This window comes from Anastrepha ludens, chromosome 3 (assembly GCF_028408465.1).
Source record: "Anastrepha ludens isolate Willacy chromosome 3, idAnaLude1.1, whole genome shotgun sequence".
NCBI lineage: Eukaryota > Metazoa > Arthropoda > Insecta > Diptera > Tephritidae > Anastrepha > Anastrepha ludens.
The window spans coordinates 87,222,162-87,236,971 of NC_071499.1; the positions used below are offsets into that span (position 1 = coordinate 87,222,162).

At 39.3% G+C, this 14,810-nt stretch overlaps 1 protein-coding gene across 1 annotated transcript; it reads left to right on the forward strand.

Moving 5' to 3' along the window:
• The first annotated feature begins 226 nt into the window (after positions 1-226).
• Positions 227-6,377, forward strand: LOC128856617 (uncharacterized). Its single transcript, XM_054091926.1, has 6 exons — positions 227-1,242; positions 1,650-1,959; positions 4,617-5,326; positions 5,385-5,733; positions 5,788-6,008; positions 6,075-6,377. The coding sequence occupies exons 1-6, from the start codon at positions 1,117-1,119 to the stop codon at positions 6,159-6,161; spliced, it is 1,803 nt and encodes a 600-aa protein (XP_053947901.1). The 5' UTR covers positions 227-1,116; the 3' UTR covers positions 6,162-6,377.
• The last annotated feature ends 8,433 nt before the right edge of the window (positions 6,378-14,810 follow it).

Sequence of the window (14,810 nt, forward strand, 5' to 3'; positions counted from 1 at the left end):
CACGGCATCGCGCTATCGCTTTAGTCGTGGCCGTCGCCGACGCCGTCATCAACTCAAAGGGCTCCCAATTATGGGGGCGGCCAGTGCTTGTCGACAGCTGACTGCTGTGCTGATGGTGACGGCTATACTGATGTATGTGATGCGCGAGTGTGGAGCGGCAAAAATGCTTGATGATTATGATGATAATTGTGTAGCACATTGGCGGTGAGTGAACGTTTTGTACTTTCAGTACGATAAGTGACGCGATCAGCTGCAGTAGTGGATAAGAAGCAAGAAGTGTAGCACTTGTTGTGGCAGTTGATCTGTCAGCGCGATAAAAATACAAACGTACATGTATTTATCCACAAACATATGTACTATATGTAGTTGTTGTTGGAGAGATATAATTTTAATTTAATTCTTCTTGCCTAATTAAACTGATTAACCGAAAATTCACGGGTGGAGAAAGCAGTTAAGCCGTTGTTTTTTTCCTCTTTCAATATTTTTACAAAAATAAATATACATACGTTTGTATATGTACGAGTATAACAGTATGTACGTGAAATCCGTATTTTAATGGATTATTACCGAATCATTGGAGCTTGCAAACGAAAGAACAGTGAAAAGTGATATGCTAACATCCTCTACCGTGGAACGCTGCTAATCTTCGGTGGATATTATCTAGCGATAAGAGCATCTTTTATCAGCTTAGTCAAATGTTAATGTATGTGCGTGCGTGCGCACAAAAATTTGCGATGTTGACAGTATTTACGATTTGAGCTGCTGCCGTTGTTGCTGCTGTGAAAGCGCGCACACACACAAACACATACCTACACTTAAATAGCACCTCTTCTGGGTAGCCAGGCAAACCTCATATACATACATATAAGTACATACAGACGAATATTTAGCAACAACAATACAAATTGGAAGAAAACACAAAGGCATAAACAGAGGAAGCAGAATCTATATAAGACCCTCTGTCTCGCGACTCTTCAGCATTACAAAGTTACAAGTTAATTCCCGTTATATGTATATTAAGTATATAAACTTTTTACATACAAACATTGTTTTTGTTCGTGTTTTGTTGGAGCAAATCCACGCATTCAATTGGATGTATCCCACATTGTGGCAGCAATGAGTATACCGGCGCGCGGCAAATGGACTTCAGCGACTGCTGTGGCGACGGCGGGCGTACAGCGCAGGCGTGTGATCAACAAACACATTCAACAGAAGTATCTGTTATGTGGGTTTGCCATACATGTACATATAAACATATTTAATTAAATGAAAATTAGTAATTACTAACTACTTAAGGAAATAAAATGCATACATAAATTAAGTGGCAACAAGAAACAACAAACACCCGTGCGAGTAAACATTATAAAATAGCAATAAAAATGTCAACAAAAATACAATCACTCACACATACATATCTACATTTACTGATTCGCTAAATGCACACATTGAGTAATAATATCATTATTAGTATTTGCACATTGCTACATACAGCCAACAGTATCTGACAGACGCACGCATGCAATATAGTATCTGTATTATCTCAGATAACGTTGCCGACTACTCTCTAATACACCACTAACAATACCTCACAATTTCCGCTATTTTGTCATTTATACTCTGACTCTCTTTTTCTCCTCATTCTCTTTTAGGCCTTCCTCGCCACTCCTGCGTATCTCTATGGCAATATAGTCGAATCGGATAAGGATTTGGTGTTGCGCATCTGGCCTGCCATTGTTTATCAGGCCACCGGTCAGATTTGTCGCTCGATTTTGGAACATCTCGATACCGAATATCGAGGTCGTCAACGTGAGACCACCGAATATCGTCGGTTTTTTCTTTGCGCAACACTAACCACGTGTCTATCGCTTATGATTAGCGGTATATTTTTCTCCTCGGCGTGGTTTATTATTTCTACAACAACACAAGCGGTGGCTATAGTGTTCTATGGAATCTTTGCGGGTAAGAGTTGAAAAGACAAAGCATATGGAATAAACGCTGTCGAGTTATCTCCGTAAGCCAAGCGATAACACTGTGCAAGTCCAAAATGTTGATTTTATGAAAATAGGATCCTCAAAATCAATTGGCGTCACTTGTTTGGTCAGATTGCATCCAGTTTTTGAAATAACGTTATCCGGAAATCTCCCTTGGGGCCGCTGTGACTAAAGAACTTTATAGCCTCACACTTGAACGATCAGTTCTGTTTGAGCTATATGTGAAAATGGTCCGATTTTATAGTATTCAAAATTTTTGATGTCAGATGGTTTCAAAATGAGCTCTCAGCGGCTCCAAGAGACATTTTCGAGAACCACTACCCTGAAAACTGGAATTAATCTGACAAAGCGGGGGACGCCAATGAATTTAGTAAGCGCCAAATATGTTAGATCAGCTATACAAAGCTTTGCCTGGAACAAAGTTGAAAATCCGAGCAGTGTAATCAAGCGTTGATTGGCTGATCTCTTGGATCATTTATATCACGTATGTGCAGCCATTGACCTCGCGAGCGAAAACAACTATTGTGCTTTCACACACGAAAATACGTAGATAAAAACGCATAAAATTACTTTTTCAAAGGCAAACAGCGAAGTACAAAGAAAGATAAACCATTTATCAAAGCACGATTGACCATTTTGTAAGAACTTGCGCCGTGTTGATCAATAGAAAAGTTAATTGTAGAGACTGCTTCCGGACGTCTTGATGTTGTTCGACAAATGGAGGGACCTAGAATTTCAAGCCGACATTTTTTATGAGGAACTTTTTCATGGCAGAAATATACTCGTAGGTTTGCCATTGCCTGCCGAGGGGCGACCGCTATTAGAAACAACTTTTTCTTAATTTTGGTGTTTCACCGATATTCGAACCGACGTTCTCTCTGTGAATTCCGAATGGTATTCACGCACCAACCCATTCGGCTACGGCGGCCGCCGAGAACTATATACTTGAATTAAAAGCCGATCCTCTTACTTCAAGTTATGTAGTTAGAGTGGTAGTGCTGTCAGATCGAACGCTTGAGTACAGTCAAAAATAGTAGTGAGTGGTGGTGTCTTGTAAATTCTATGAAAAAAAGTTTCGTCCAAGGTACATAATTCTCCCACTCTGTCTAATTTTTACAAACATTTTCAATCACTTTTATTCCGTCACTATAATGAACTTTTTATTCACTGGTGCATGCCAGCCTTTTCAGACCTTTTCCTAGATACTTGTTTTCAAATGCACAAAATGTTACTAGGACTTAGAAAAGCAAGAAATTATAAAGCTCCGGGCCTAGATCGGCTTAGCTATGAATTTTATAAATCTGCACCAGTAGGTTACTTGTCGCAGACACTAAAAACGTTCAATTCGATTCGTACTTAATGAAACAAACTCCCATCTCGTTCCGAAAGGCAGTGATGGTCTGTCTACCATATTTAAAAAGCGTGATCCCGGTGTCGCGTAAAATTTTAGAGGACTATCTCTGCTCTGTATATAAAATATGTACTGGTCTTCTGTTTACACGCATAATGTTTGGATTGCTTTGAACAAAATCATTACGAAATTTCAAGCTGGTTTTCGCAAGGGATGCTCTACAATAGATCATCTTTTCAACTTGTCGTCAATTGTGCATTTGAATTTCAAAGCAAAAAAGAAAACTCTTGCCTTCTTGGTTGACTTTTCAAGTGCCTTTGATACGATACCTAGAAGTATGCTTTTTTACAAACTAGCATCTTATGGCCTCTCGACACATATGATAGAAATATTAAAACTGTTCTACGAAGACACGTGACGAACTTTCTTCCCCTTAAACTATAAAGAATTAGAGCACCAACAGCGGTCTGAGGAACTTAGTATGTAGGAGCTTTGCGTACCGCCCGACGCCAGAGTCTATTCCGTCATGTAGGTACAATTTTCATGCGCTAAGTTTGTCGAGGTTGTTATTAGATTCAAATTACAACAACCCTTTTTCCGCATTGTACAACAAGCCGGTTGGACCAAGATGCCTAGCTTAGGTGAACTACCACCAACTCTAACAAAAGCTTGTGAATTGAGAATCTGCATCCAAAAGACGATCGTGAAAGCTCTCTATTAGTGCGAGAAGAAGGCACGTCCCATTAACCGGAAAACCTCGTTCCCACGACAGTCGGTTCTTCGTAACCGGAGCGACCCGGATTTATATCAGACCAAGGACTGTCACTTCAGCAGCATGTTTATGCTGATGCAACAACAACAGCAACCGGGAAACCTATAATTATTAAAGGTACTGCCCTATTAAAACCTTTGAAGATCCAATACTTTATCCCTCCCTATTCAAGAAGCTTGACCTCAATTATTTTGAGTTTTAGAAATCTATAAAGGAATTAAAAGAGTAAATCGATTTCCCTTTTTCTTCCGCTTGATTACTTCTGCAGCGAGAAGCGGTCATCTAGACCACAACCTCCCTTAATTGGAAAAAAATAAGCAAGTAGTTAGTAAGGACAGTCAGACTACTGATACCAGCAAACGCAATAGTAGCTGTCTTCTACGAACTCGAAGTCAGTTTTTAAAGCACAATATTTTCACAGCCTTAATAATAACTTTTTATAACATACAAGAAATAATAATAATGGCGGACTGAATTTTACTTTCCTTACCCTCACTTCCAGGAATCGGTTCAAGTCTCTTCATATGGAAGACCCACGTCATTTTGGAGGCGGTACGTCCACGCGAGGATAAATTCGTACGCAAAACTATACACCTGTGCGGTGAAGCCTTCTGTCAGCTTTTTCTCTCATTTGTCTTCACCAGTTTGCGTACACTTTACGGCACAGCGCAATCTATAGTTCTCATGTCCGCCTTGTTGGTGAATCTTATACCAATCAGTTTGATTATCACACGTCATCGTGAAGGTTCCATAACCAAACGTATATCTATGATTACCGCGGAGAGCGCTTTTCCGCCACTGCATCACCAACTGGGTGCCTTCCCAACCAGCATTGCGGACCAAATCGATGGCATTGATGGGCAATTGCCACGTGCGTGGAAAAGTCCGCTGCGTGAACAACATCCTGCCACCGCTACAGCTGCGCTCTTTGCCGCAGCAGCAGCAGAAGCGCGCAGCAATTACATGTTGGCTGCGGATGAAGCGTATGTGACCTTTGTTAATCCGAATGGAGTAGAAATTATGGAAATAATACCCGAAGAGGATGAGAATGTGTCAATGATGCGCGGTAGTTCGGCAACGATCGGAAAGAGTCACTCAAGCGTTGCAGCATCACAAAAAATACATCCAAATGCCTCTTCGAATGGACTCCAACAGCTGGATGAAGCTGCAGGTGGTGGTGGTAAAGCTGATGTGGCGGGATCCGGAAATTTGGTGAATTTGATATTAGCAAGCGAAAGAGACGTTAACTTACTAAAATGTCTAATTGCAGTATAAATTCCAACGTTTGTCACGCAATGTTACAACACATATATGGAAAAGTTTGGAGGAAAAGACTTTATTGCCGCTACAGCGTGCGTTGTTGGTGCCCAGGCTCTATTCCACAACTCTGCTCATGTCGGCAGACATCTTTTCCTATGTAATGTGTCTAACGGTGCTGCCTGGACTGGCGGTGAGCCAGCATGCAATCAAAAATGCAGAAATACCATTTCTCTTTTCATTGCTGGCCTTTCCATGGATGTGCTTCTCGCTGATGACACCGCGCTTCGGCAGCAGTCTATATAAACGTAAAATCGAGTGGCATACGTTGGGCAGCGTGTGCAAAGCGTTGGCGCTGATTCGTGAGTAAAAGCAGAAAACTGATATGAGTTTATTAATATACTTCATTATTTTAGTCATCAGCTTCTCCACTTCAAAGCTGCAGCTGAGCGTATCATCCGTCCTACTTGGCTTTGGACAGGCCGTAACACTCTTCCTGCAGGATGTCGTCTTTCAACGCAGCATGCCACGCGCCCAATGGACTGCCATACGCTATCCGGTGCACTTCACCAATGGCCTACTAATGTTTGTGTGGGGCGCTCTGGCTCACTGGGTGGTGGTGCATTTTTCCTTCCAGGTACGCGACTTCTTTTGCAGAAATGGCTGAACAAATTTATATGTATTATTCCTTCTGCTTTTGCAGGCCAGTGTCGGTTTGGCGAGCATGGTGTACGTTGCGAGCATGTTAATATGGAATATGATTTTCATTTGCTGTAACACTAGAGATTAAAGAACATCCGAGAGATCTTTTGGTATTCGGATAAATAATCGGCATCAAACATAAGCACTTGTATAAAATTGTTAAAACTAAATTTTTTCAAAATTAAAATACCATGTAAAGCTTTAGGTAACATAGAAGTATTCGAAACTTAGGTGAATGACTTATTTGTTGCCTGTTTAAATGGCGAAAAAACTATAAATAAAAAACTCAAGAATAGTAGTAATTGATATGTACATATTTCTTTTTTTTTTTGTAGATTTCAAATTAAAGAATTTCTTGAATCTTAATAATTGTTTCATTACACTTTGAAAACCACCAAAATAGTTAACTTTATACAGAGATCGTTAATGTATAGAAAAATGTCAATGACGGGAACGCATGGAATTTTGAGGGGTACTCGTTTTGCACGCGTGGTTCACCACAGACGTATCAAATATTACAAAGTCAAATATAAGAAATCATAAGGACAAAATATTCAGGCTCTATCCAAAACTTACTCTAAGCCTCAACCTTCTTATTGGCAAAGACTTTCAATCTGCAACCTCACGCGTATCTACACCAAAAATACCCTCATCAAAACACACCTGCGCCTTATTTGCTACACATGCGCAACTGCCCTCTAAACTACACACTCTGCGGTACACTAATCACCCACCGTGGGCGGTTGGGCCTAGTTAACGACCTAGTTAATTTACGAAAAGATAATACTCCAAACGCCGTTTACAGGGCCAAGTTCTCCGAATCTATCGCAGACTACAAATTTAACGGGTGGCAATTGGTTTTTACTGACAGGTCAAAAGGATCCCACACTTCTTACGCAAGGGGTAAAGGAAAATCAGGAAGTTATCGCGTACGGCCTTCTTTTTTCATTCTGCTCGATTTTCCCCGCTGAAGCAACCGCTGTATTACAAGCCGTTCAATACTGTGCCAAAAGTAATGAGTTTAAAAATAAAAAATTTGCTCCGACAGTTTGTCCTGCTTCCAAGCCTTCGAAAATCACAAAAAATCAAGCAAAATAATCGACAGTATTAAAAACATACTAATTACCCATCGGAGTAGCATCAAAATTATGTGGATACCTGGGCACTCCGGCATCCAGGGTAACACACTGGCAGATACAATTGCCAAAGACATGTCCATTACACCTACAGTCACATCAGAAGTCGTCCTACCCAGCGACATATACCGACTTATTCATGAACAGAGGCAAACTAAGTTACTTCGTGAATGGTCGTATTATAAATACCATTATTCGAATATTAACCCCAAACGTACAAAACCTGCCTATCCATCATCGGTACCCACCAACCACATTACCCCATACACACGACTCCGCATTGGGCACACCATAATTACCAGCGTACACATATTAGAGGGTAATATATCCAACACCTGCCCCTTCTGCCAAGCAACAGTCAGTGTACATCATCTACTGGTATCCTTCCCAGAACTTGCTTCTCAAAGGCATCACTACTTCAGCAACACGGATCCTCTCGTACTTTTAAAAGATGCCACTGAAGAAAACATTAAAAAAATTTACAAATTTCTGAAGGACACCGACCTACTCCGTCGTATCTGATACAACTCACATCACCAGCCAGCCGAAAGCCTCTGCTGCTAGCGCAGCAAGTTTGCTTAAGTTTACTTATAATTTTATTATCATACAAGCTTTTAAAAATAAAAAATAATAAAAAATTAAATAAGAATTCATATACTCCTACATACATATGTATGCGGCTGCGTGCACTTGACACAGCATTTTGCCAAAAATGAATTATGAAGCATCAATAAAATTGCTTCATAAATTACTTAAGCATCTTCTTAGGTCTTTACTATGAAGTAGAGCATTATTATTCGATATGTGAATTTTAGTGTTCAAGAGGAAAAGTTTGTAATACATTTTAAAAATAAAAAGTTCATATAAATATTAGTTCAACAATTTGCGGCTTTGGTCTGCGTTGCTATGAACAATACCGTAGGTGAACACAGATCAAAGAAGCTTCAGTGATTTCTTCAATATTAAATATTCGGCGCTTTCGGCTTCATCCAAAGGCTCAATGTATGTATAGTAGCCGCCAAATAAACCGCACTCTGGTTTGAGAGTAAGTTTCTAACTTTGCGAATTTATGCATATGTTTTTGTGCACTTTTTATCAATTGGAAAAGTACATGCGTACATACATAACAGCAAAGCGAATGGGTCTGGTGGTGAACGAGGACAAAACGAAGTACCTCCTGTCTTCAAACAAACAGTCGGCGCGCTCACGTATCGGCACCCACGTCACTGTTGACAGTTATAATTTCGACGTTGTAAAAGACTTCGTTTATTTAGGAACCAGCATTAACACCTATAATAATGTCAGCCTTGAAATCCAACGTAGAATCTCTCTTGCCAACAAGTGCTACTTTGGACTAAGTAGGCAACTGGGTAGTAAAGTCCTCTCTCGACGAACAAAACTAACGCTCATGTCCGTCCTAACGTATGGCGCAGAAGCGTGGACGATGACAACATACGATGAAGTGACGCTTGGAGTGTTTGAGAGAAAGATTCTGCGTAAGATTTTTGGACCATTGCACGTTGGCAGCGGCGAATATCGCAGACGATGGAACGATGAGCTTTACGACGACATAGACATAGCGCAGCGAATAAAGATCCAGCGGCTACGTTGGCTGGGTCATGTCGTCCGAATGGGTACAAACGCTCCGGCTTTGAAAGTGTTTGATGCGGTACCAGCTATTGGTAGCAGAGGAAGATGAAGGCCTCCTCTGCGTTGGAAAGATCAGGTGGAGAAGGACTTGGCTTCACTTGGTGTGTCCAATTGGCGCCGGTTAGCACGAGAAAGAAACGACTTTGTTAAACTCGGCCATAATCGCGTAAGCGGTTATCGCGCCAATTAAGAAGAAATTACTAACTAAACATTTCTCATAAAAGTTTAAAATGTTTTAGTTTTTTTTACAATGAATTTCTTAATATGTTGTTTTAATATATTTTTGTACGGATACTATTTCTTAACATACAGGGTTTGTTTGAAAACTAATGAGCCTTCCCGCGCGGAGCGTCTGCCAAGCGTTCAAGCGAATCGGCTGGTGGGGGAAAATGATCGTTGGACCTTCCCCTTCCACTAGAAACCGGCCACAGTTCGCTGGCAACAGCAGTGCAGACAACATCCCTCCGCGCGTAAAAGCTGTTTTAAAAGTGTGTTAGGATTTTGCAGTGGCGAAAATGCAGCGATCGTTGGAGCAACGTTACTCGATCAAATTTTGCGTAAAGCTAAACAAAACGAGTACCGAAATCATTGGGCTACTCAAGGAGGCTTACGGGGACCAATCTCTGTCCAGTGCCCAGGTAAAACGGTAGCACAAGTCGTTCAAGGAAGGCCGGGAGGACGTCGAAGACGAACGGCGATCTGGAATACCTTCGACGACGCAAACAAACGAAGATGTGAACTGGGTTCGTGAATTTTTAAACATTGACCGTCATGCTAGTCTACATGAGATCAGTGAAGAGTTAAATTTAATTCATTACAATGTGCGGGAAACCGTGACCGGAAAACCGACCTCGTCAGCAATTGGACCCTTCAGCACAACAATGCGCCGCCGCACACCGCCTTCCTCTGCACCTCTGCATTGGCCAAGATGGGGGTTCCAGTGCTTCTCCACCCTCCCTACAGCCCAGACCTGTCCCCTTCGGTCTTCTTCTTGTTCCCGCGCGTGAAAAGAAAGCTGAAGGAGAGGCGTTTCGACTCCATCGAGGCGATCCAAAAAACTGTGACAGCCGAATTGAACGCGATTCCGGCGGATGAGTTTAAAAAATGTTTCCTGCAGTGTAAGGACCGCTACCAGCGGTGTATTGACGCTCAAGGGTCCTATTTTGAAGAATATTAGTTGTATAAGCCAAAAGGTTTAATAAAACTGCTTAAAAAAATAAGGCAATTACTTTTTAATCAAACCCTGTAGCTTTTCATACTTTTAATAATTTTTACAACTAATATTTTTTATTTTACCAAGAGACTAAAGTTTACTTTTGATAAGTTACAAAACTTTAGGAGGTACAAAGGACAGGGTCGCCAATTGAGAAGTCACTAGTATTCTTCTCCTTTCAGCTAAATACCGAAGGAAACTACCGAGGCTAGAATAAATGCCTGTAACTGGTCGTGGATACTTTTATAAGTGAGGAAGCGGTCCAAATATCAAATGGTGTAAGAGGTTTTATTGGTGCTACAGGCTAGGTGCCCTTATTTACTCACCACAACGGAATGAGAAGGATCAAATTAACCAAATACTACTTAACATGCTTTTTCTAAAGGCATCTTGTATATTGTAGTTAAATGTAAGTTTGCAATTCAATTATGTCTATATTTTCATTATTCTTTAGTTTTAGTAGTCAGTCTGAAATTATATTTTCTTGAATTCCATTAATTTTCTCTTTATACCTCGAAAAAGAGTCATCTTATCCGCGCCTTCCTTGCCGTCTTCAGTGGAAGGCGTTTAAATGATTAGTATCAGGAGCAATGCACAATGACATTCATTCTATAGTGAACCGAAAAATCGCGATGTTCAAACGCAGTCGACGCTGATGGGCGCTTAGACCAGATGGCTGCAGTAGAGCTCGGCCCAAACGGACCGTAAGTTTTAGTCACTCCTAACTAAATTGCATTCAAAAACCGCCCACACTAGTTTGAACTTCTGTGCACGAAACGATCCGATACGCAAAAAATCCAAAAGTACGATAGGTCATTAAGGCATTGGCTCCCATTGTACCAGGAAGTGTAATTTAGTTTTATTCGTCGTCAAAAGCAGATTAAGGTTTATGGATTGTACCAATGTGCAGGTATGACTGGCGAAACTAGCTATGAAAAAAAATTGTGTAATTTTGTGAATAATATTTTTAATTTACAGATTTGGTACTTATTACGCTTTAATGGAAGTGGACCAATGGAATGATGTTGCACGTATTGGGGTTGTGAGCCGCTTTACGTAGAGAAATCGGAAATTTCCTTGCAAAAAGATTTTCGGGCGCACTTTTGATAGCATGCCTCCTAGCAGATGGACGGGAAATGAGATTGCTCCTTAAAGGCATTGCCACCGAAATCTCATAATTTGGACATAGGAAACTTTTGCTGTCAGAAATTTGTTTAATCAATTTGATAATTATTTCAGCCAATTCTGCACAAAGAGTTAAATTTGTTGCTGCGTAGCCTCGCTTGTTTAACAATTCGCTTGAAGTTTTACAAGAGGATTTCTCGAATGACGCAAGAGAAAAGAGCTACGCTTAGTCCCTAGCTGATGAAGCCCATTTCCTCTGTACCTCTGTGCAGTTTCACAAAGAACGGGGAAACCAAGAAAACTTCACAATAGCATAATTTTATCAAACTTTCTGGTACCTGATTTTTGTTTGCTCTTGTTGGTAAGTTACATATGTATTTTTAACATAACCTAATAAGTACTTTCCCAACGTATATTTCAAAAGGCATCAGGCTCAAATTGTGAAAACGTCCATATTTCACGTTCATTGCCCCAAAAAGATGCGCTATCATATCCTGCTTTAAGCTTTATGTCAGGATGTTTTCCATATCGTTTTTGGTTATGGACACACCGAGCATGTTCGTGTGTTTAAAAACCCTTTTGAAATCAAATTGTTTTTACTACAAATTTTACTTTTCTTCCACTTTTGCTAAAAATTTCTAGAGTTAGCAACCCAGTGTCCTGCTAAGTAAGACCCGATTTACACGAGGAGTCATCTGGAAGGGAAACATTTTGTTCAAGGGCGAAGGACGGTCGGGGAAGAGAGAAGGGATTTTGTCTCCCGTACTCGGCGACACGCTTTGCTCTTCTTATTCGTATTTCTTATCTTAAAGCAATTTTTGACAGTTGCTTCATTCGTTTTCTTCTTTTGTGGAAGAAAGTTCTAAGTTATGTGTTGGTTTTCAATCAAACGGAAGATAACAACTATGACAAACATCCGAACGCTGCTTGGGAAATGCACGATTATTTTTGCTAGTAAAGTAGGTATAATTTAAAATAGTTATGGGACATGTTTATGTTGATTTCTAATTTTTCCCTGCATTTCTGGATACTCAAGTTAATTATTTACATATGAAGTATTTTTAATTTAATTTTTTTTATTCAAGTATAAGAATTTATAAATATATTTCAATAAAAAAAACAACAAATTATTTATTATTTAACCAGTTTGCATTTTTCATTCATATATTTAAGAAACTGTTGTCGAACGCTCTCTGCTTTACATGTAAGCGCGTGCTAGAATACATCCGAACCAGACGATGCTAAAGTATTAAATGTCAAAATGTAGCGGAAACATTTTTGCCCGTGTGTACGCGAATGAAACATCAAAAGAGAATTTCCAGTGTCTCCCTTCCAGATGTCTCCTCGTGTAAATCGGGACTAAGCCTGCTAAGGGAGCCTATTTGTCAAGAGGAAATGAGAAAGCTGCTTACTGAGCAAACCTTTTTTTATTGAATCATGCACACACACACTGCATGGCATGTCACCGGCTTTACGTAAGTTGTGTTTGCAAAGTGCTAGAGCCTTTAATAAAAATATTTTACTGAAATATTTTGTTTATTGGTCAAACGGATAACGTCAAATGAATGCTAAAAACAGTACGGCCACACCCGAAAACAATTTCCTAGCAAGGTTGCATGTGCTAAAATTTCCCAAACGAAATAAATTAAGTTATTTTTCTACTTCGTTTGGCGTCAGCACATTTCTTACAAAAACTGTAAATCTATTACCCTATTTGATAAATAAGTAATTGTTTCCAAAGAAACCCTAACTAATGACTTTTAGGATTCCTAGCATTATTTGTCCACAAAACGAAAATTTCTAAGTAGCCACTAGTGATGCCACTGAGCTTTTTATTTTAATATGTAGAAGAAATTTTGTTTTTACCAAACTTAAGAATGTGACAAGTATTTAATATGTCAAAGTGCCCTGTTTTTTGTTGATGGCTTAATTGGCTATTTTAAATAATCAAACTACGAAATCGCAAAAGCAAAGTAAGTATGTACGTTTTATCGTTGTTGTTGCTTTAGCAAAGTCAACTTATATGAGTTCGACTTTTAAATATTTAAGAGTGAGGTCAACGCATTCAGATGGACTTACAGTGTTACTTAATTTTTTGCGAATTTGACATCCGATGCTGTGAAGAAACAAATAAAGGGTAGAGAAGTTATTTGTTGTGACTGTCAGACTTACCACGAAATATGAAGTAACTCGTTTGGGAAGCCGAACTTATGTTCTATAATAACACAGGCCGACAAAATTTAACCAACATTCAGACCCAGAAACCAGACTATATATTTCCGAAGGTTTATGATGCGCTGAATCCAAATCTGGCCTCAGAATTGCTCTATCAGCTCTGGTTTTCGAGATATCCTAACCTAAAAGTGCAAAAAACCCCATTTTTGCCCATATTTGAGGTTATGTAGCCTTGCAGATGTTTCTTTCACCAAAATTAAAGAATGCCATCTTTAAATACAATCCTTCTTTTTTCAAATGGCGTTTTGTTTGCTCAAATATCATTTTTTTTCGCAGAGATATCGCATTTTGAAATTTTCATGTTTCGAAATTTTCCTACACCTGAAAATCGATTAAGATAACATAGACATGATATATTCGATTACTAATTTTCTTGAATTGAGTCTTATTTTTCTTAAAATTTTGTCTCACACCATAAGTGTGCTGACTCACCACATCCCTACACTATCTAACCTTTGGGTACCGAGTCACACACAGCCCTAACCCCTAGAAACCACCCCTATCATACCGCGAGCAGGCTAACCCACATAACCGCAAGCAGGCTTTCCCACAAACTCCAAATTTACATACTATTAATCCATATATTTCAGGCCCTCAAACCCAAGAAAATTAGTAAGCGACTATATCATGTCTATGTTATCTTAATCGATTTTCAGGTGTAGGAAAATTTCGAAACATGAAAATTTCAAAATGCGATATCTCTGCGAAAAAAAATGATATTTGAGCAAACAAAACGCCATTTGAAAAAAGAAGGATTGTATTTAAAGATGCCATCCTTTAATTTTGGTGAAAGAAAACATCTGCAAGGCTACATAACCTGAAATATGGGCAAAAATGGTGTTTTTTGCACTTTTAGGTTAGGATATCTCGAAAACCAGAGCTGATAGAGCAATTCTGAGGCCAGATTTGGATTCAGCGCATCATAAACCTTCGGAAATATATAGTCTGGTTTCTGGGTCTGAATGTTGGTTAAATTTTGTCGGCCTAGTTCCATTAAACACGAAAGATACGATTATCGTAAAAACTCAAACTAATAAATTAATTTTAGTTATCAATCCGAATTTTGCATGGACAGAGAAGCAGATATTAGTTTAAATTATTTCGGATACTTTTCCTTGTAGACTAGTGTAATTTCTCGCGATGTTGACAAATGTGACGCCATTCACAATAATAATACAAAACAAGCTAACGGAAGGAAAATAAATTACTTGTTTGTGAGAATTTATTGAACTTGGTAATATAGTGACTTATAACATTTAAACTAAACAAGTTAGTGAAAACTAATTGCCGCGTGTTAAATTGTGAAAGTACGAATAATAAAAATATGTAATTCCATATGCATTTTTTCTGCGTTTTTGTGTAGATGACGTCTTGGCAA